The sequence below is a fragment of the Manacus vitellinus genome, unplaced genomic scaffold, assembly GCF_001715985.3.
Source record: "Manacus vitellinus isolate BGI_N305 unplaced genomic scaffold, ASM171598v3 scaffold_20_pilon, whole genome shotgun sequence".
NCBI lineage: Eukaryota > Metazoa > Chordata > Aves > Passeriformes > Pipridae > Manacus > Manacus vitellinus.
The window spans coordinates 12,988,415-13,012,346 of NW_021939471.1; the positions used below are offsets into that span (position 1 = coordinate 12,988,415).

Below are 23,932 nucleotides of genomic sequence, written 5' to 3' on the forward strand. Positions count from 1 at the left end.
AGAAGACAGCACCAGAGTCAGGACAGGATAATGATTCCTTAGGCTAGCCTGTGAGTACCCAAATGAAAATTACTTTTAGATCAGTGACAAGGATTATTACCATTAATACCAAAAGTAAGCAAACAAGCATTTCAGTCAAGATTTGATGCCAAAACTGTATCACACAAAGAACCACTATTTACTCTTCCTTCTCTTATTGTGAGTCATTTATAAAAGTTAAATCTCTGAACAGAATAACTAGAAAAAGTATTAAAACTATTTACCAGATCTTCAATGTTTCCATAGATGTTTTTTTTCATGCCTGATGCTCGTGTTGCTACCCATCCTCCTAGTGAGCTGAACTCCATGGAGTCTGGTTCATGGCCTGTACAGAAGCCACTTTCAGCAAGCTAAAGAAAGGAAAAAACACATCCTACAGAGCCTGCATTGGCTTAGTACTCCAAAGTCAATACTCTGTATTTGTTTGGTTTGTTTTCCTTTTTTTTTTAAAAGTAAGTATCCCAATCACACACCAATTTATTCAAGCACAAGTTTTATCTTTGATAGGTACATAAAATGCAAATTGATTCTAATTCTGCTGTGCACACACTGTGCCACATATCACCCTGTGACATATACTCCTGCCCCATATTTTAAAGGACCTCTATCATTCAAAAGAAGGTGCGAATTCAAATACATATGGAAAAAGTTATGACTAAGTAAGTGCCAACTTTGCACAAATGCTGCCAATAAATAAGATACTTAATCTCTTGTTCTTTCTATCCTAATTTCTATGCAGCGGGTCTGCAGAAAATGCGAGTAAATTGCCTGTACTTAATTCTCTCAAGGAGAGATGTGTTTTAATACACAGCCATCTGGTTGGGCTTCCTGTATGCAACATTGTCAACTATTTGTGATGCAGATCACACATTCCTGTACATTAAGTAATCACTGGTTTCTCATTTTTCTGTATTAACTTGGCTTTGCCATCTGCACAGCACCTGAGGTTGACTGGATGCCCCCAGAATTACAACACTAATTCTTGCTGTCCGACAGCTTCAAAGACCAAGTAGTCTCACATTAAGTGATAACTGCATTAATGCATTTGAGATAATCAATCTGCACTGACTAACTGATAACAATCATGTTGGACAGCTGTATTTAAGTATACCACATAATGTGAATCATGAACTATGTTCTGTTGTACAAAGTGGTTCTAACTTAAAGACTGAAAGTCACTTCTGTGTACTGTCTATGGTGATTCATCTAGCTCATGGTTCTCTCTCATATTAGAGGAAATTGTGGCTTTATATGTTTACTGGTCATATACTAGGGAAGGTTGGTTCATAGCCAATGCATGTAATTCTTACCACACCAGCTGCATGAAACACACAGGGATTAAGCTAGAATTCAATGCTTTGGAAAAGACATGAGGAACACCTAAGAAAAATATGAAAAAATACTAGCCAGTTAACCAGATGAAAATACCTGTTTCTCCAGATCTTGTCCAACAATGCCAGCTTCTACACAAGCTGTTAAGTTTTTCTCATCTATCCAGAGAATCCGATTCTGTTGAAAAGCCAATCAAAAGTAAGAACCAGTGTTCAAGATTTTTGTTTCTTTCTCTCCCTAATGCTAGGATCAACATGCTTGGTCATACAATTTACTACTAATACCACTCCAGTCATTACAGCAATGGAAGCTGAGCCTCCTCACTCCCTCAAACAGGTACACAACAGGTTTCAATCTATAAAGTCACCACTATAAGAGAGTAAGAGACTTATTAATTAATTTATACTAGGAACGTTTACAGAAACAAAGCAAAAAAGCCAGAAATAATTAAGTCAAAACTCTTAACAGGAGTTAAGCAATACAGCAATTTCCACAATTAACATGATTGAAGGTACCTGAATCTGACTATCTGGACATTAAGAATACACCAAGAAAAGTATTCTTTAACATACTGCATGGATTAAACAGAGTACATTCAGCTATTCCAGTTCAGCTCTTGGATTTTGACACAGTACACCAGAATACCACAGTAGGTACATACTTCAGAAGTTTAAGATACTTGGAAGGATTACATCATGTTATCTGACAAGACACTCACTGTCCCATCAGCATATTCTACTAAACAGGAAAAGTAGCAAACACCGCAAGTTACATGGTTCGCTAAGCATGATTCTCCATGAGGACAATTCACAGCAAGGAGAAACTTAACAAATATGGTTAAGGAACTTAACAACATACTAAGGACACTATAGAAGTTTCTGCTTACCCTCTTTAGTACACTTCTGGTGTACTTTGATAATTCTGTGTATTAACATTATATGGAAGGAGAACAGCTGTAACTTCCCTCTGCCTTGATTTTTCAAATTAAAGAAATGTGGACATCTTGTAGTCTAACTTAAACTAGGCTTTAAAAAAAATTCTCTCCCCCTCATGAAGTATGGGCTAATTATTCAAAGCCAACTACTTCAGCTCCTTCTAGACACCTTCAGTTTCAATATAAACTGTATAAATTATCTCCGATGCTTACATAAATCAGTTTTTATCTAATATAGACCCTAAATATATATATATACTTATTAAAAAAGTAAAGTTCATGCAACTGTCTTAACTGCTCCGACATACACAGGTTTTAACTCTGACAATGCTCCTTTTCACCTTAATTTCCTTATTTGGCTGGCAGTCATTCAAGATGGTTGAAAAGTGGTCTATTTTCTAACTCAGTGCATATTTACATATCTAGCTGACAAAAAAACCCATGATAGTAAGAATTAACAACATTTCCTTCCCACTCCCCAACAGAAGTCAGAGCTTTGGGCTATAAATCAATGAGTTCAAATGAAGGTCTAAGTCACTACTGTACTCTTTGGATTTCACTCCACACAGACACCAGAAGAGCTTCCTTCAATATGCAATTAACACTTCTGCAGAAAATACCACTTTGTAGCTAGAAACAGAGAGAAACAAGTTTAACTGAAGGACCGCTGACTAACTGGAGAAAATGGAGCCAAAACCCAGGTCTTACCTTCAAGGCTAAAAGAATTAAGCTCAGCAGGTATTTGGAGGCAGTAGAGCCTTACATCAAAGATACAGAGCTCTATCTGAAGCACCTCATTACCATGTAGCCATAAAGCTATCAGTTTAAAAGTATAAAGCTTCTTAAAAATGGAAAGATGAAAACTAGCAATAAATTTTACAGAACTTCATTTCTAGACTGCCATAAAGCTATGAACTTCACGTTCTCAAGATGTTATCTACACAAAAAACCCAGAGCTTTTTCTTGAAAGTTTATCCTTCAAGTTGATTTATAGATATTAAGTCACCTTACTAATCTCTGCTTTAAGTAATTTAAAGTCTGCAAAAACTAGTGAAATTTGCAATAGCAACTTCCTCTTAGCCTTTCATCTAACATCAGATGCAAGTTCCAATATAGAAGATGAGTGGCTTCCTCTGACTTTCACTTAAAGTTGCTATAAGAAGGCTTAGCAGTGACTTTTTTCTTATTAAATACATACAGGTCATATGAAGCAGTACAGGGCTAACAACGGAGAAATATCACTTAAGCTGAAGGAGTATCAATTTAATCATGCATGGTACAGATTAATATTTCCATACCTACTTTATTTTGGCAAAGAAAGAAATGTACTAGTGATCACCAATGTAACTGTAGGATAATTTAAAAAAATTAAAACAAAACATTAAGAAAGGCATACCATTTGTGATGTATCCAGCGAGATAATTGTTCTTTTTTCTTCTTCAGGACATTCAAGGGCACTAGAGACACTTGTCCCTCCTGCAAATATGGGAATGATATATTGTGATCATAAAATTCTCAGGTAGCTTTTCTTCCAATACGATCCCTCTCTCCCTCCTTTCTGATATGGAACTTAATACAGTAAGATCACTGAATGAACTGTTTGAGGCTAGTGATTAGCCTTTTAGGGGCATCCCTTCTCCCAAACTGGGTTTCACAAAATCAAGGCTGCAGTGGAGCTGGACAATGCTTTAAGAGTACTACGTAAAAAAAACATAACATTCTGTGACCATCTCAGCTGCTTCTGTTAAGGCCAGCACAGCATTTTAAAACAAGGAGGGATAAGAATTTCCAAAGCCTTGAAGAAACAGAGAGCTATGGTTTCTATATAGTGTTTAGATACCACTATGGAAGCCACTACACTTCAGTCTACAAAGCTGGATTAAGAAGTCTACCTAACACAGGAATTTAATACTTATCTAAAAGTAAAAAAATAAACCAAAAGGGTGTAAGTATAAAAAAAATGGATGCAGTCAAATGTCAGACTTCTCCAGTTTTCTAACGTATCTTTACAGGATGCCAAGAAGCCTTTCATTTCTCTAAGACTGCAAAAGCCATTGGAAAAGAGAGAATAGGATGCTGAAGAGATCTATCTACAGCAGGCTACAAGAAGAACAGTCAATGGCAAGTACAGAGACAGTGCCAGCTAATAAAACGCTCAAGAGCAGTAAAGCCCATCACCTTTGTTTCCAGTGACATTTCCTTAAATACCGACTCCTATTGTAATAACTCCACAAGCTGATTGTAGTTTACTATAAACAAACCTGGAAAACAACCTGAACATCTTTCTGTATCCTGGTCAGTAAACAAGAAATAGTCAATATTGTTGCTTTCAGCTATACCAGTTTACCAGTACCAAGGGTGCCTTTTAACAGTTTTGCATCTCTCCAGATGCATCTGGCAAGGGTAAGCCTGTTTTACGGAGGAACCAGCTCCACAAATCTGGTATTGCCATCAAATGACCTACAGTAAACATCCTTCCTACAAAGGCTATACTCCTACAGCATAAGCAAGTACCAAGTAAAATACACAGATTTATACCACAGGTTTAAGAGTTTTTGACAAAAACCTTCCCACAGACTGAGCTCACGAAAGCCAACATCCCGTGTTCCCTGAGCTCTATGTCAAAATAAGGTAGCTCACAACTCTACTTCAGCAGGCTTAGAGGAAAAAGCATCCACAATTAAAAACCTGAAGTCCTTTTAATTCTTTAGGCTGAGACAGACACAGATTGTACAGGCCTTTACCTGTACTCTGTCTGTGGAACACTTCCTGAAAACCTCTTGCCATAGGAGTCTCTACCTTTCAAACTGAAAAGTGTCTAAAGGGAAATTAAAATTATTTTGCAGTACAGTGTTTGACCACAATCCTCCCTGAAACTATGAGCTTCAACAGTACAACAAAAAACCCCTAATTTATACATGTTGTGGGAATAGAGCACAAGTAATGCATCCAAAACCATGGTATATGTAATATAAATATTTGAATCTCCTGACTTCTAGGAAATTAGGATTTCCAAGGCACAGAGGGAGATTTCACCTTCATATAGTCATTCCTCTTGCATATTCAATATTGAAGGCATTGACATACTTTTGATGACTTCCACTAAATTGAATATTGCTGCTTTTAATACCTCAAGATCATAAAAAAAATTAAGAACACATTTAAAATATTACTAAAAAAGTCTAACTATTGAATTATTGTTATACTGTATGACTAAGAACACACATTTAAATTGAAGTAGAATACATTTTCACTAATGACCTTAAACAGATATGAGATTTCATAACACTTACCACCAAATGGTATTATGCAGAGATTGTGTTTGCAGGCTAATTCCACAATTTTAACTACGTCTTCATGGCAAACTAAAAAAGTCCAGAGAGTTAACAAAAACAGGAGTTGTTGTTAGTACTATTATTTGCTTATTACAAAATACCACGGTCTGAATAAGCAGCAATGCCTTTTCTGCCACCAGGAAGGAAGGCATTTCAAAGTTAGGCACTAGATAAGAGCTGAGTTCAGAACTACAGGAGTTACAGAGTAAAGTTTAGACTTCAAACAATTCTACATTTGAAAAACTAACCACTTAGTGTCTTGCTCTACTCATGGATTGAGACCTCCTACAAATTCTCAGGGCCTGATGGGCTACCAAACAGTTAACAATTCATCAAATCAAGATTAGAGCTTTTACTGAAAATAGGGTGTCCAATTTATTTTAAGTGAGAAATAAGTCTCTTCTAAAAGCTGAACTTTTCTTCCTGGCTGACATTCAGTTTCAGAAGTGGAGTTGCTGGTGAAATTTAGTTCTTCAAAATGCATTCTGTACCTGGACAAAGAGGGAAGCAGAAATGCTTGTGCACAGACAAATAAAAGGATCAAAAAAGAGAGCAAATACAGTTTGTACATGAGTTTGTAGAAATAGCAGAGAATGAGTGGGACTAAATAAATGGTTTTCAAACTCTAGCTACTTTGCTCTTGCCATACAGAGCAGTTTTAAATAAAGTAGTTAATCATTTTATTTCAGCTGCTTTTGGAGTTACACAAAACACAAGCTGTGGCAAGTACTGTTCATAGTCACCAGTGCTGTCATGCAAGTAGCTGTTCTCAAGTAATGAATTGCATCTTATAGTGCCTCTTTGTATGCTTCTCATATGTGATTTTTTCCTCTAAATAAAGGAGGTGAAACTGAGCTAGGATTAAGTTCTTATAAGAATCTTTTGGGTAATGCAGTGCAGCTATCAAAGTTATAAAAGATAAGGAAAGAACTGGATTCATACAGCTGAACAGAAACCGACAGGTACTTAGATTGAATGACCTTTTGGTTCTCTACTAAAGAATGGCACATGAAGTAGTTCCTAGTGACCAGAGGCACATGATTTAGGTAAAAAAAGTATTTGTCCTCTTCTACTAGACAGAAACAAGCACATTTTCTGCAACAGCATTATTTATTACTCTATTTAAAGTGGGTCTAGACTATACTCAGATTGCACTGCTCTGTCTTCAAGTCAATGATCCTCTGTAAAGTGCTCTGATAGGAGTTTTTACTGAAGTACAGCATGTCATAAAACAAAGTTCTTTAATACAAACATTTCACTAACCTTCTACCATCATGTATGCCTTTAAAAATCAAAATTTGGATTGCCATTTAGACAACTACTCTTGGTGAACATACAAGTTCACATTACACTATGGTTACTTAAGTCATGAATTCATCTGTTAACAGAAGCCTCAGCTATATTTACTAGTAAATTTGACTTCCCCACAAAATGATGGGATTTCACAGACAATCTGCAGTCCAGATGTTAAATAATCATGATTACCATTCATGAGAAAACTCCTTCTCTGTAAAGATGAGTAAAGTCAGTGAACCAAGAGACAGCTTCCCCATGACTACAAAGCACCAGACTTTAGTAAACAATGGCCTCCCAGATTAGGAGGAAGAATAAGATAATTAAAGCTTACCAGGCCATACAACTATATCAGGAATTCGCTTAAACATTCCTTCCCTGAGTACAAATATCTCATGTAGGCAGTGACCTGAAACACAAACAATAAGTTAACAAGTCCAAAGAAGGAAGAATCAAAAGTAGCACAGTTACCTAAATCAAGTTCTCTTACCATGAGCTCTGAATACCCTATCTTCTGCATCCTGGGAATATGAGATTTTAGTGGCTATAAGATCCTGAAGAAATTCTTCATTTACAATGGATGGAGGTACATCATTAACATTTAAGGATGCCTACAATACAAAAAAATAAGTTCATTAAAGATAGGTTCACTCTTACAGCATTTCTATACAACAGAAATAAAAACAGGTTAACACTGATACCCTAACACAACTATTCCAAATCAGAAAGAAATAATTTCTCCTCCAGATCTTCAACCACCAATCCAACTTATCCTACCCAGTACTCAGCTGACTATATGCACACAAGAAGTTTTATTTCAGTAGCACACTCTTACCTTTCTTCCTCCTGACAAATTCAGAGAAATACACTAGCTTATGAGTGCATACTGAACAAAATACCTTTTTTAAGACTTCCCAAAACACTAAAATACATACTAAAGCCACCACAACTCCGCAAATTCTTTTACTTAAGTGTTCAGTTTTCACTAACCCACTTTCCCATCTCCTGTCATGTACTGGAAGTTAAACCCGAATTGGACCAAAGCCTAATCAGAAACCCAGTGCAAGGCCCAAGTAAGTTTGATATCAGACACAACTGATACCACATAACTGAACTGGCATGCTTTAAATACACTTCACCCACAAAAGTTCATAAAATCCATGCTGAGTCACAAACATGCAAGTGTTTCCAGAAAGCCTCCAGGCAGAAGTCCTGATCAACACCTCGGAAAAAAGTTTTTCTTTCAAAGAAGCTACACGGGACATTTTGACTTACCAACAGGCCTTGAATCAAGGTTCTGTAAGTCCCGGGGGAGAACCCTTGCTTAAGGTTAATGACCCATTCTCCCAGGTCCTTCCAAAAGATGTCTTATCTAGTACTCTTATGGTTTCTCAAAGTGCAGACCTAGCCACTTAACTCTTTTCTGAAGTCCACTTCAGTCTTTGCAGACATTAACTGTAACACTTTTATGTGCTATGAAGGTTCCAAAAAAGGAAAAAAAATCCCATGGTTTTTTTTTCTCCTTAAAAATGGAGCAAATATGGGTAATCTCCCTAAAGGAATATGTCTTCTATTACAAATGGCCTCTAATTAAAGAGTTCTTTAATTAGATAAAAAGCTTGTCTTATGACTAAAATCTAACTTCTTCACTTCAAGTCCTATTTCAGAAGAAAATGTTCATCAAGAATCTTACTTCCCGTTAGCTAAGTCCCTCAAGTCTGAGAGCAGAAATGAAAGGGTTTTTATCACATCTCTTTAATTTTAAATACAGTTTCAAATATCTGGAGTTGCAGAGAAATTAGTTAAAAGAGTGCATTGCTTTCACATTTCTCTCATGAGAACCTTGCTGGCAAATTAACTGACACCAACCCAAAGAGAGGAACGTGCTCATGCTTTTGTTATAGCGCTACCAGGAAAGACTACAGGCTGCCTAGGGATGCCACAAAGAGCTGGCTTACAGCCCTACCACCATTTTCCACTCATGTTCCACAGAGTCAAAGAATTTTTTTCTTTTCTGGAACAGAGTTTTGCCTTTCTTTGCTCTACATAACCTCCAGAACAGGTGATACTTTTTGCCAGTACGGGTCTTAAAATAAAATCTTAGAAGATAGTACCAGTTAACAAGCTAACAGCAAGGAAATTGGAGATTAGTAGTATCCCATATGTCACAACAGCAGCAGTCTATTCTGAATGGGTTGAGTCTCAAAGTTGTGAAAGCTGAAGAAGGAAAGATTTAAACTTCCACAGGAAAGTCTTCAGATAGTTAAAAGATCCATGGTGATGGAACTTGCCTACCAGTGTCCATCTACAAGGAATTACACAAGGTTATGTAGAAATTAAGAGTACTCACAATAATAATTCAGAAAGAAACAGTTGCATGAGATGTTCATTACTGATAGCTAACATAATTTACAGGTTCAAAAGGATAGCCAAATGTTTGGTTTAGAATTTTCATATGGGACACGTGATGTAATGAAAATAAAGTTTTAAGAAGGATTGGACTTCTGGAAGAGGATATGTGCCATCCTGACTTGCTTTAAGGCTAATGTTGTAGTTATTGAAATAAGGTGTCATACAGATGAGAAAAAGTCTTGCCTCCAATATATTCACCTTGTCACCTAAAGACATAGAAGCTGAAATTAAGTGTTGTTAGGTGAGAGGCACACCACTACTGAGAGATCATGATTTTAGGAGCCAGTCACAATAAGCACAATGAAAGTCAGGTCTTGGATTGCTGCTCTTACTGTTCTGCTATTAATGTACATTCACACAATGCTTTTTGCTAGCCCAAAGAACAGAGCTTCAATAGGAACTTGGAAAATATGAGAAACAAACAAATAGGTACCAATTAAGTCCTTTAAACCACTTCTTTTAAGAAAAATCCTTGCTAGCTGTGCTTACATTTTATATTTTAAACTTTTGTTTCTTCACAAATTTCCTCAGACAGAACTATTTTCTATCATTTCAAGTTGAATGTTAAGTGCTTGAAGATCTTTGTTCTCTGTAAGTGGGACATAAACTACTTAAAGCTGTAATAATTCCTTGCAGATAGTTCTAAGTATCTTGGTTTTTAACTCTTCCACAAGTTTTTTAATCCTTTAGTTTTTATCTCCAAGATTAAAAAGTTAATATTTATTTATAAAAATCTTATGCATAATGACAAATAAAAATATACCTTTATTTATTCTCACGGGAATGAGACATTTTAAGATTTGTGCACTGAAAGGCTAGACAAGAAGCCTATGTGAACTAGGTCTAAACTTCTGTCAGTGTTAAGTCTGGTCTGAAAAAAGAAAAAACTTAACAGCCCTGAGCATGACATTACTGTTGTTAATTAAACAGAAAAGTCACATGCAACAGGGAACTCTCCAATCTTACAGGATAAAAGCAGGAAGAGAAAGAGAAAGACAAATGTACCAAGAGGTCCCTTTCCTACTGCTGTTTCTATATCAGAGTTTCTTCATGCTTGGATGATAGTAGAAGGCAAACACCCTACACAGTATGACAAACTGAAATATAAACTAAGAGCTACAACAGACATGAAAATGAGGGACCTGTAGAAGTATTTGAGACTAACTATGAGAAGTCCAGATAGATACTGGAGACTCCAAAGAGTCCTGTTCTGTGTCAAGACAATCTGTTCCAGATCACAAGACCGTCAGAACCAGAGGGGTACAACAAAACAAAAATGCATTCAACATTGCTGGCAGAAATCCCATGAAGGTGGTTTGCAAAACGTATTATGGAATCAGGGCATTATTCAAAAATCTGTAGTTGTCCTTCAACTCTACTTTTTTCTATACTTTCTCTAAACATAGAAAGGGAACAACAGTTCTCAAGACCTCTGTTCACAGCAAGTTAAAGCAGCTGACAGTTAAGACCAACTCTGGTCAACAAAAACACATCAAGATGAATTTTTTCAAAATACATTGGCAGATGGAGATCCTATAAGTCAGAGCAGATGAAAGAATGTCTTGATGAATAGAAGACTGAAGAAACATTCAAGTTTCCAGGCCCTAGGAGACTGCATTTTCTTTGAAGCAGGTAATCTTGAACTCAATCAAGAAATGGGTACAACTGTTACCCAAAGCAGCGTTGCTACAGTCACAGAACAAGCACAGCCTGCTTCCAACACTGCTTAAGCAACTGTCTAGTTTCTAGGAACCTGAAGCTTCTAGGAACCTGAAGCTTCAAAGGAATTCTAACAAGAAGGGAATCAGGTCTCCTGACACTAACATAAGACACTCTTTCTAAAAAGAAAAATATGCATGATTTACAAAACCCAGAACATTCCCAATGTGTTATTTTTCAAAAAATATTCAGTTCGATCCTGAGTATTCCGGTAGCTGGTTTTCAGCACCCAGACATGTAAAAAAGAATTACTGTCAAATAAGAACTTTAACACCTTTAATACACTGAAAACACATCACAATTTAACTTCCCTGTATCTTCTGTCTTTGTTATCATGAACAAAATTGATGTTGCATAAAGAACTCCCTCTAGGCTAACAGTTTCTACAGTCTGGAAATGCAAGTTACCAACAAGGACGAAAAACTTCTGTGTTGGAAACTTTAATTCCAATAAATGTACTACCAGTTATCCTGAAACCATAAGTCATGCTAAGGCATGAAAGGTTCCACACAGTAATTCTACATCAAGTATTTTTTAAAAAAAATTGGAGGTATTAATACACTATATTTAAATCAATTATGTGCAACAGCTGAATCATCTTTAACAGTGTGGTCTTGATTATCACCAAGACTAATGTTCAAAGGAACTGGTTCAGCTATTTACTTACTCTAGAGGTAGTTTTGTGCTCCAGACTTGCTCCAAAGGTTTTTTCTATCCATTCCTTAAAAGTTGGTAATATCATACCACCTAATCTGTACCTGAAAAGTCAATATTACATAGGGTCATTTTAAATTAAAATAAATGTATGTCAGATACACTTCTTTCAATTCTATGTATGCACAAACAAGTTTAAAATCAAATTCTTTACCTACAAGCCTGCAAAGCTTCTGCACATTTACTTTTCAAGCAACTGCACATTTTATTGTATTTAACTGTTCTGTACTACACAGAATCAAATTGGTTGTCAGCATCTTAGGTATCACTTTTCTTTCAGAATTGTGGCATAAGGCTTTATGGATATCCCACCCCACCACTCTTAAGAAAGGTCTCTCCCTTTCAGTAGTGTAGAAAGCAGTGCCACAGTTTACATGCTATTTACGGAGAGAGGACGTGAGCACAGACACACTGCAATGTCAACAGCAGGCTCAGATACACAAACTCATTTCAGTTTACCTTATGTTTTCAAGCAAAAAAAAGAACCAGTATTAAAGAGTCCTCCTTTATCACCAAAACGCATCAGAATCCATCAAGCAACATGAAATTATTTCCAGCACAAAGTCTTTGGCAAGAGCTTAGCCATGTGACAAATGCAGACATACAGACAAGAGACAGAGGAACTGCTTGTTGACCACATGCACCACACGTGAAAACACATAAAGGGACACACTTAAAACAGCTAGAAACTACTGCTATTAACTGTATACATATACACACTTTGTGCATATTTATGTATGCACAAGTATTCTCAGAGAAGAAAAAAAAACATCTTTCTTTGGGATTAAGAGCTTTCAGCAGCTGAGAATCTTTACCATAGTTTTCACCTGGGTCACTGCATTAGGCCTAATGGGTCTTCCCTCTAAGATTATTCAGTCACTGTTAATCCCATCACAACCCTGTCCTTCATGGCTGATGCAACCAACTCTACAGCTGAGTTACCTATTACACAGAAAGATCAATTCCTTTTGTTTCCTCATCTCAACTACCCCCAGCTCTTCTACTGACAAAACCCCCTACTTTATTCCTAGATATAAAAGCCCACAACCTTAACTCAAGCTAGACTGTTCAGCATGGAAGACAGGGTTCAGCCATTCCTCCTGTGACAGCTGTTACTGTTTCATCATACCCACATGAAAGTTATGTGAATTCTAGAACAGGAAATGCAATAAGCAACGAAAGTTTAATGCATTTGCATCAAGAATTTGCAACGAAGGTAGAGATCCAAGTCAGCTTGGTGTGTTTTCTTCTCCAGACCTACTTTTTGGAGTTGCCAACCTATCACTATAGCTAGTTTGTAAGGGTAACCTTAGTCACTTATTCAAAGGACAAACTAAAGCTATCAGAAACCCCAAAACTTTTAAGTCAAGACAGAGACAGAAGTCACAGTACAGAAGGAATTACTGAGTTTACTGCACAGAGTGCAGTGCATGATTGTGCAGGAAGCAAGCTCTGTATATATATATGTTGATGGTGCAAGAAGCCCCCCAAAAGACCTTCCTCCTGCCACACTCCAAAAATAGGTTTTGTTGCTCAGACTAGCAAGTAACCTCTATCCCCAGGTGAAATGGCAGAGTCTGTAATAAAAAAATCATTTGACACATGATAAATCTGTCTGTAGGGAAAGTCAACATGGCTTTCATAAATGGAAATCTTGTTTCACTAATCCTTGGAGTTCTATCAGGGTGTAAAAACAAAAAGTGAAAAAAGGGGATACAATGAACATGAAATTCCACATCCCTTTATACTTCCACAGGTGCTCACCCCAAAACTTATTTAAGAAAATACATTACTACAGAGCTGAAGAGGTTCTTCTCGAAGCTGAAGGATAAGATAAGGTTAAGCTAAGAAGGAAAGGGCACAGCTTATTGATCATTGGCCAAGACAGACTCAGGAGTGCAGTTTGCCACACACACTGGTACTGGGACCAGCTCTACTTAATGCCTTCATCAGCAATCTGGATTCATCAGTGGACTCTCCAACTAGGTGTATAATGTTAAGCTCTTTTGGGGAGACAGACACTACACTGACAGGAACTCAGGATCCTAAAAAACCTAAGCAGATAAAAGAAGATGAAAGGTAAAGTAATTGTAAAAGCCAAAAAAAAAAAAAAAGGCATTATTTGGTAACTGGTAGTCAGTATAGAAAAAACCATGATATCTTCACTGACAACATACAACAGCAGCCAACAGTGCTATGCATCTACTGGGCAGGTATAAGAAAGAAGACAGTTCATCTCTTTTCGCTGCTCTGTAGAACACTGGTGTATCCTTGAGTTTTTGTCCCCGTCTCCAGAAAGATTTAAAAAGATCTAATGAAGCTAGAGAGGGTGCAGAGAACAGCACGCTCTGGGCCTGGGACTTCTTAATCATGGAGGGAAAGTGCAAGAGAGGATATGATTGAGTCTTATATAATCGATAACACAGTAGATAGGCTGAAGAACTATCATTCACCTACTCCTGCAACACAGTATGGGATACCTGGTTCAAAACACAAGTACTTTACAACTGCAACCTGGAACTTGCTGCCGTGAGATGCTGTACAGGAAGACAGTACGAGCAGACTTGAGGTTATTAGACAAATATATGGACAACAGATCTGTAAGTGGGTACTGAAAGGACAAAGCATCTACAACACCTTTGCAGATGCCTATTCTCCTATTTTCACTTCAAACACTCTCCTTCTGCCACTGTAACAAACTATTCTATAGAAACTATACTGGTGTGGCCCAACAAGGCATTTCTAATACTATGTCTCAGTTAGAGAGAGAAAATGTAGATGAGGGGAAAAAACCCACCATTCTCCTCCCATTCTAGAACAGCGACTGGTAGCCTTGATGCTTTCTCCTTTATCTTTGTTTATTCTATATAGCGTGCTTTGATTTTCTGTGCAGCATCTCCCTAAATATTACACAGTAAACTGCTTAATAGAAGGCTTTGCATTTTAATTTGGGCCCGAAAATCAAGACATTAACAATTGAAGTGCTCAGCATCCCCCTTAGGTTTCTGCAGCTTAGATGCAAGCTAGTTCATGCTAGTTTACACAAATGCAAAGACCAGGAAGGAATTTTTATAAAGGAAAGTACTTATTTCAAACTTATTTCTCTTCCCCCTTCTTTTTTTTACTCTTATGGAAAATGTATTTTTTAAACCAGGAAAGAGACTGCAAGATTACTTTCCACTCAGGCAGAAAAAAACACACAAAAAACAGTAAGATGTCAAGTGACAGGTTTAAATTCCATTGGAACAAAATTAAGAGATCCCCAAGTAGATTTAATTTTAATGTCATTTCTCAAAAAACATATTTCTCAGAAAAACAAGCTTGCTGTACAAAGGGTCAGTGGGTAATTAATCAGAAGTGAAGTCACTACAGAACACTGAACTGAAGAGCAGTTTTTAAGTTCAGAGGATGAAGTAGCTCCATATATAATGGTTAAGAAACCCGAAACAAATCAGAAGTTTAATAAAGCAACTAGTTGATGCTCAAAAGATTCTCAAAACTACACTGACCTGCTGTGTGTTATCTAAAGTTTTAGAACATGGTGCAGATTCTCAGTCTGATTTAATTCTCTAAGAAATGTTTAATGCATGAGTATATCAAGTTACAGAGAAGACTCACATTGATTTGTCTTTATAACACTTTTAATAAACCTTTTAATAAGCCACACATTCTATTTTACTACATTAGACTATTGTGTATAGACTTCAATAAACCTGTTAAATGCAGAACTAATAACGTATTCTGTGAGATGAAGCAACTTTTTTGCCTTCTTTGGATTAACTGTACTGTGCAGCTTTTAAGTTCTTTTCAATAAAACTACTACTATAAGATACTTCAGTTACATAAATTTTCAACTTACCTTTTTCCTGTGAATTCTGCTTGCCCCTTCTTATTGAAGATGAATTTGGAGTCATTATATCCCCATCCATTCCACTTCAAAAGTTCTTGCCTTAAAGGGAGAAAAATATGTGAGAATATTAGCATATTAGCATACTGCAGATCCAAAATGGTTTTTGAAAAAAGTTTTATCAGAGAGCAATTCAGGAAATTACGTACATATCAAAAGCACATAGCTTAGAGCTAGAAGAAATTCTGAAGCCACAACCATTACTTCTTCAGATTGCATCCTATGACTTGAAAGACCAGATGCTCTTTAAATACCACCACCAGCTTAAGTGAATGCACACTGTATAGAATCATAGAATCATTAAGGTTGGAAAAGACCTCCGAGGTCATCAAGTCCAACCTCTAACCAAACACCACTAAGTCAACTAAACCATAGCACTAAATACCACATCCAGTCATTTCTTAAACACTTCCAGGGATGGTGCCTCCACCATCTCCCTGGGCAGCCTGTTTCAATGTCTGACTGTGCTTTCAGTGAAGAACTTCTCCCTGATGTCCAATCTGAACCTCCTCTCACATATCTTGAGGCCAGTTCCTCTTGTCCTCTCACTAGCTGTCTGGGAGAAGAGGCCAACCCCTGCCAGGCTATAACATCCTTTCAGGTAGCTGTAGAGAGCGATAAGGTCCCCCTGAGCCTCCTTTTCTCCAGGCTAAACACCCCCAGTTCCCTCAGCAGCTCCTCATAGGACTTTCTCTCCAGACCCTTCACCAGTTGCGCTGCCCTTCTCTGGACACACTCCAGCACCTCCCTTGTCTTTCTCGCTGTGAGGGGCCCAGAACTGGACATGGAACTTGAGGTGTGACCTCACTAGTGCTGACTACAGGGAGACAATCACTTCCCTAGTCCTGCTGGCCACATTATTGCTGATACAGGCCAGGATGCCATTGGCCTTCTTGCCCACCTGGGCACGCTGCTGGCTCATGTTCAGCTGACTGTTGACCAGCACCTCCAGGTCCTTTTCCACTGGGCAGCTTTCCAGCCACTATGCCCCAGCCTGTAGTGCTGCATGGGGTTCTTGTGACTGAATTCTTTTTTGTTTGTTTATTTTTCTTCTGGGTAGAGAGGAATAAACCACTGGTGACATGGTGATGTTCTCTAATTGGCAACAGTAATGTGTGAAAGATGCTTGTTTTTACATCTATACATAAATACTAACACACAAATAGGTACCATCTAAATATTTACAGAATACAGAAGAAATTTAGCATTTATTTTCTAGACAGAGAATAATCATTTTAGTTGTTTGCCATCACTACTGCAATGCCACAGCATTCTTAACATTCAGTTGATGAGGCACTTTGCGATACATTTGGACTGAAAACATATTTTGGAAAGGCAAAACCAAACCCCAAGAACTGCAGGAATAACATAGCAAATACAATCTCGATATGATACTGTAACAAAGTGAACATATAAAAACCAAACCCACAACTGCCAAAATAGAAGCAGAAAACTGAAAAAACTGAAGCACAACCACATCAGAGGATCTCAATTATGATGAAGTCATCAGAAGTATATCAGTGTAAACATATTTAAGACTTAAGAAATATACTAAGAATAATTACACATTAATTTAACTTTGCTTTAAAAGCTTGCCATTTATTTACATTACAAATGAAGTTACTAACCTAAAAACTGAATTTTAGTTAATACAAAGTCTTTAGATAAAGAAGTCTGACAACAGATCATTAACTTCCCTCCCCTATATACAGTGAATGTAGCTTTTGCTCTTTGACTGTATAATATAAGGGTAAGATGATCAGAGGTGACCATTTCAGAAAGACCTCGCGATTCAGAGAAAGCACTGCCTCAAGTCACTCCCAGCTCCAGCATTACACACAAGATAACTGTGTGATGATTTATTACCAAAGGCTTTCATAATAAAGGTAATATTAACACAGGCTACTGACATACTATCGGTGTTGTAATTAAATAGCCCTGGCTTAAATAAAATCCATTTTCTTCAAACTGCCTTCATGCAAGGTTTTAATTAATCAAATGGAAAAAAGGCCACGGTCATGTTGTTGGAATCAGACACTTCAACAAGCCTTTGACAAATCTAGCACTTAAAGTAAACTTTATCAGTTACTGAGTACTGAAGCTCTACACAGTTTTGTGACATAGTCAGTCTATGTTGTTCTTCCATACTGAGGAACGGATTCTAAAATTTAAGCCAAAATTAACTGTTTGAGCAGACAGTTGTCCACATACAGAAGCCCCTCTGGCTGCCTCATCTCTCAAAAGACTTGATCTTTACACATGTAGAGTTCACTCCAGAAAGGGCAAGGATCCACCCATGTTCCACTGCCTGGGAATGCCTTGTGCTGTCATGCTGACATGACAGATTATCAAAAAGGGTTCTTAAAGCATGTTATGCAGACTTATCTATTTTTACACTTATTTCTATATAGGTATATTTATAAATATTGCATATATTTATACCGAGTTCCACAAAGGTACTAAGTCATACACAGTGGAGCTGTTCCCAGCTGAGAACAAGCTGACCCAGAATTGGCCAACTCAAGTTGCATTTATTTTGTTTTTTTAAACTAAATGTTCCACTCAAATGCCCATCACTGCAGTCCTCTTCAAGGTAAGATTTCTCCCTCTGCTGACTAAATGTAGTATTTCTATACACCTGATTTCTGGAGTTGGTTGAATCTTGTAAAGTCAGAACAGACTTGATATTAATAAGTAAAATTTGAGGAAGGCAAAACTTGGCTCTTGCAAAGCAGTGCCAAAATAAATATGCCAAGTATGATGCCTGAAACAGGCTAGAGAAACTAGCTGCAAAGCTGGAAACACAAAAGGTCAGGTCTTAAAGAAACTGGTAACATGAGATAAACTGATAATGTACAGGTTTGAAACGATCATTAATCTTGATGTCAGTAGAGACAGATACCTCCCAACAAATTATGGGGAGGTACTATTAATTAAGGGACCAAAGACAGACCCAGATATGAGGTCTTTCTGCTAAGCTGACTGCAATCCTGGTTGTTTGCCTTTTCTAAAGGTCTCATTTCCTAGGTTGGTGTTAAACTACCTGGTACTTTCATTAGGCTTTAAAATACAGAACAGAGTCTGAGTTTTAACTCCAAAGAGTTTATTTTCAGGTTGAACTATTTCTGAATAAAATAAGTGCACAAAGCTTTACTCTGCCAAACAACACAGCTCCTGTTATTGGTGTGATAAGAATAACTAAATTAAAACTGGAAATAACGGTTTGCATGTTTGTACAACAATAGCTGACTCTAAAACGTCTTGCCTACCTCATAATGCAAAGTCAGGAGATTCCACACCACCACACACAACGGGCAGTATTATATCTTGTGACAGGTAAATACCAGAAGAGAAAGTTTAAGCATTTAATTTTTATATTCAAAACTATACTGAGCAAGTCTGAGGTTTCTTTCTGGAGACAGGAAGGGCCGCTTTTGGAATGAGTCATCTTACATTTATTCTTTTGTTCCACCAGAATACTGTCAGTTTAAGAACTGTGGTTTGATTTACTTACTGCAGTTCCTAGCACTTCATGTATACACACTAAGAACAAGTCAGAGGAAATACTGCATGTGGCTCCCTAAAATAAAGAAGCCTAAAAAGGCCAGATTTTAAATGAACAGCTGATCGGTCAGCTCTGATTTGTAACTGACACACTGCAGGAAGATCAAGCTGTTCAGATCTTCTTGCATGCTCCATTTGCATGCAGCTCTTCACAGGCAAGAGCTGGTGAACCTCAAGACTCAAGAGAATTACCTTCAGCACAAAGGAAAGCACAAGACATCCAGAGGAGATCTGCAGGCCTCCATGACTGCTGAGGCAATATCAGCGTCATACTCATCTAATTCAAAGACTGATCTTTTTGGAAGAGAGTTACATATTAGTTGATGTATTATTCAGAAGCAGCTGCAAGATGAAGCCAGGGGTGTAGGTTGCTCTTCCTTAGGTCTGTCTCACTACAACAGCTCCTTCAAGTAAGGCAAATACACTGTAACACCCACCTGCTCTACATTTCTTTGTCCTTCCACCTCACATTTGGAAATTAAAACTGTAATTTGACAACATAATAAGAAACAGAAGGCAAACAAGAAAACAAAGTCTTTTAAATATTGTAACAGCATTCTTCCCTTGGCATTTTCATACTGCCCTTATTCAGCATTATTTATACAGTTGCCATTCCTTAAAAATTCAATCACCAGCGCATGCTCAGCATTAAAATCATATATACCTAAAATACTCACAGGCACTTCTGCTGCATGATGCAAGAACCAGCAGATTCTAGGAAACTAGTTTAAAATTGCAGTTTTAAGGGCTACCACATGGGCTTAAGCACCAGTATTTGCCGACTGTAACAAAGTGTTCCAGGTTTTAGAGTTCTTGCAAAACTCAGTGCATGGGTGCAGTAATACGGAGGCAATATTATGGTGATAAGGCATTACAAGACATTACCCAAAGAGCAACTCCTCAAAGCCCACCTCAGCTGGAATTTGGGTCACCAACTCAGACCCCCAGGTAGAAATTCAGAATCTTTTCCACAGGTGATACCAGATCCCTCTCCTCTGGAGCACTCTCTCTGTTTGGATTATACAGTCACACTTCTCAACCAAGTAAGCAATACTACAGAGTGTTTCTGAAGCCAGCAGTAAATTAGTATCAGGTGCTTGGAATAAAGAAAGAGAATGCAACCCCAGGAATCCCTTCAAGAACTGCTTTGTGAAAGCATCATTTATCTGGAGAAGAACACCATGCTGCAGGCAGAGGGCACCTACTGTGTTTGTCATTCTTATACTTTTTCCCTCTTGGAGGATCTTCCCTGAAGCAAATCTAATATAATCATTATCAAGTCTGAAGTCAAATAACATCTGTTTTATAACCTTAGACACATTCATGTTCTGTAGCCCACACTTTGAGATAAGTCTCTGCAGCTGCACATACACTGATTAAGTTGCTATTCTGTTTGCTGAACATCTGATATGACAACACAAACCTGCATTGATATTTACAGTTTAAATTTACAGTAAGCAGCAAACAGACAACAAGATTTTAGGCATAAGACTTCAGCACTTAGGTACTCAAAAACAGTGTGCTTTCTTTAAACTACTCTGACAAAACAAATGTTCACTTTCCTTACATTCATTCCTAGCCTTGACTATTTCATTACTCTTCATTTCACCACATTGTAATAAACAAAGCCCCAAGGAATAAGGAAATTGGTGTTTCTCTAGTGTTCTTTCACAGAAAGCTTAAGTCAATTAGGGAAAATTAAAGATTGAGGAAAAGCAAGACATTATAACCATGCTTCTCAGCACACAGTCAAATGATGATTCTTATGCAACAGAATACTTTACTAGAAGTTCCATGTATTCCACCTACTACTTCAGCTGACACTAGCTTCATTTTTATCTTTGAAGAAACTGCTCTACTACAAAAAATGCATACACATGGCTACTTCCAGGCAGTAAATGAATAAGCACTTAAAGATTTTTCAAACACCAGAGATCAGTCCTTTGAGAAGGATTTCCTGAAAACTTGCAAAACAAGGATATCTGCTTTGCTGTCTTAAAAGAAACAACTTAATGAAAAAATCAATTGTCTGCCATTAATCTGCAAAAGCAAAATAAGTTCAGTTTCTGGGCAACATTGTTTTACCTATTCCACAGAGGTTTTTTTAGCATGCTCTGTAGCATATATATGAGATAACTGCCAAAGAAAACTTTTTGGCCTTCACTATCAACCCTGAAGACTTGTACACAACAACTCAATTTTGGATACAACAACATTGCAGAGGCATTATGCTTGTCCATCACATTCTGCCTACAATCCATTTTTAATACTCAACATTATTTGTTTTCTACAAAGAAGTACCCTAACAATTCAGGAAAGTCTAGTTGGCTGCAACTTCTTACACTACTGATCTCCTTACTTTACTTCAGCTCAAAGTAGCTTCTAGTCCAAGTAATTACTCTAGTCTATTGCATTAACAGATTATTCTAATTCTATTCAGTTTAAATAAACACATCAAGTTAAAGTAAACAACTATACATACACATTCATTTTCTTGTACATAACGGTTCAGATTTCAGGAGATATCAAGAAGCTGATCTAAAAAATTCTTTCAGGTTTCACCATAAACTGCTACTTACTTTCATATAATAATCCATATTGAACTTTACATATTAAACATACTTTACACTTTTATCTAGGTTTTTTCCTAATCAAATTTAACTAATGCATATATCCATTTTGGCTTACTTGGTATCAAATGACCTTACCATAAATATTGTATTACTTAAATTTTTACAGATTTCTTACATTTCATCTGCCTGACATGCAACCACTTGGACCTAGATGTCAGACAGGAATTGCTGTTGCATATGAAGTCACATTTGCCATCAGATTATGACACTTTTTCATCAGAATAACGTCTCCATATGAGAATCTTTACCTGTTCCTCTACTTCAAGTATTAACCTCAACTAACAATTAACTACTTTGATGTAATCACAGAACCTCCTATGAACTGCCACACCTTTCCCAATGCAATAGGCTCTTATGATTTCTTACTCTTCTGATTTCTTAAGACTCTGAAGTGGCATCAGCCCTTTCCTTCCTTGCCCTAAGTTTCCACCACCTTAAGCTCAGAAATCAGCTGTATCAGGATACAGTTCAGCATCAAGTGTGGCTTAAACACTGCTGTCTAAAGAGTTATGTCTTTATAATAAAGATGGGTGTGAATTTTGGGAGTAAGATATGAATGCTCTTTGATGTCACTTGTTAAATTCAAGTAGTACCAATTCTTTAGGAGTCAATTCATGTTGCTGCTTAATAAAGTCATAATCATTAGCAGCAACTACAGCAAGAACTGCAAGAATCTACATGAAGGTATGGTGACATTAACACATTACCCTGAACAACCTGACTGAACTCCATACACAGCAGTCAGCTGGCTACACCTTAAACCAACTACCCTGGATAACAGTATGCCCATAATAATTAAAAGATATTCACAAGCCTCTCTTCATCCTACAGGAAAGCAGCTTCTACACAAAGAGACAGGATAATCACAAGATCCTGTCCTGCCTTCTTTTGCTCCAGGGCAGAAAAAAAATTTTAAGCCTACAGGCTACTGAGTTAACGTTTCAACTAAATCAATTATCTCTTTTAACAAAGACCAAATTATTTAAAGTTTGACTTGAATAAGTTATAACACAACCTATTTTGACAAGATCAACATCAGTGAATGCTCCATTTCTGCAGCACTCTTACCTTCCAGCATACCTAACAATTACTCAAGCAGATTCTGCTTGTAGCCCTGGGCCACAGATGGCCTGTTAGAATAACTCAGGCTGTTTCTTGCTCTTTTCTTGACAAAGTGTAGAGCAAAGCATGGCCTGCATGGGTTTTCCTCAAAGGAAGAACAACTATCCTAATCAACTACTTGCCCAATCTGCTTGTCTCTGGACAGTCCCCACGCACTAACATACTAGTCCCTGTCCACAGCTCAATGGAAAGCAATAGGTTGTGTATGACCTAAATTTTAAAACGCTCTTATAAGATAGCAAGCCAATGTCTACATAGAAAATCCACATCTGAGAAATGGGGGGGGGGGGAGGGAACGCGAAAGCATAGCAAACAATCACAAAATTAATATAAGTCCACCCCAGCAGAAAGGGGGCCTCATAATAAGTTACATGAAACTATACCATGGTATTATAATTGTATCATTTAAAAACAATCTAGTAGAAAAATACATCCAAGAGCCAGTGAAACAGAGAATTAGAACTAGAACTAGAACAAACCAGAGAATTTGACTGTGCGTCTTCTCTTGGTCTCACGTGACCTCAGATTCCTTACTACTTCGTATAGCAAAACCATGAAAAAGTAGTTCATGTGTTTAAAATTATTCATATCTAAGAAACTTTAGCTAGAGCCTAATGTACACTTTGACAGCACTCACATCAGCTGAAGGTTTCACACGTCTGAGAACAGGGCGGGACTGAGAACCCATACACAGACCTTGCTCTTCACACGTGCTTCAACATTCCTCATTAGAGCAGCCTCAAAAGTATCTCATAAAAACAAAACTTCTCCATCACATCTCCAGTTATTAAGGGGACCATGACGACTTTCCATTTTAACACAAACCCACTTACTACAGAAGCAGGTAAGGGGCTGAAGACCACCTTCCTCCGGTTTCCACCAGTCCTACAGCGGTGAACAGCGTTAACACTTCACCCGCGACTGGGAT

General features: G+C 37.4%; 1 protein-coding gene across 1 annotated transcript in view; it reads right to left on the minus strand.

Moving 5' to 3' along the window:
* The window catches only part of AGPS (alkylglycerone phosphate synthase), a 68,100-nt gene that overhangs the window by 23,435 nt on the left and 20,733 nt on the right, over positions 1-23,932 (minus strand). The window contains exons 3-10 of the mRNA XM_008931062.2: positions 15,638-15,727; positions 11,732-11,822; positions 7,424-7,544; positions 7,268-7,342; positions 5,599-5,670; positions 3,702-3,781; positions 1,468-1,548; positions 264-389 (exon numbers count right to left, since the gene is read on the minus strand). Of these exons, the coding sequence (XP_008929310.2) occupies positions 264-389; positions 1,468-1,548; positions 3,702-3,781; positions 5,599-5,670; positions 7,268-7,342; positions 7,424-7,544; positions 11,732-11,822; positions 15,638-15,727 (736 nt within the window). The remainder of the gene's footprint in view (positions 1-263; positions 390-1,467; positions 1,549-3,701; positions 3,782-5,598; positions 5,671-7,267; positions 7,343-7,423; positions 7,545-11,731; positions 11,823-15,637; positions 15,728-23,932) is intronic.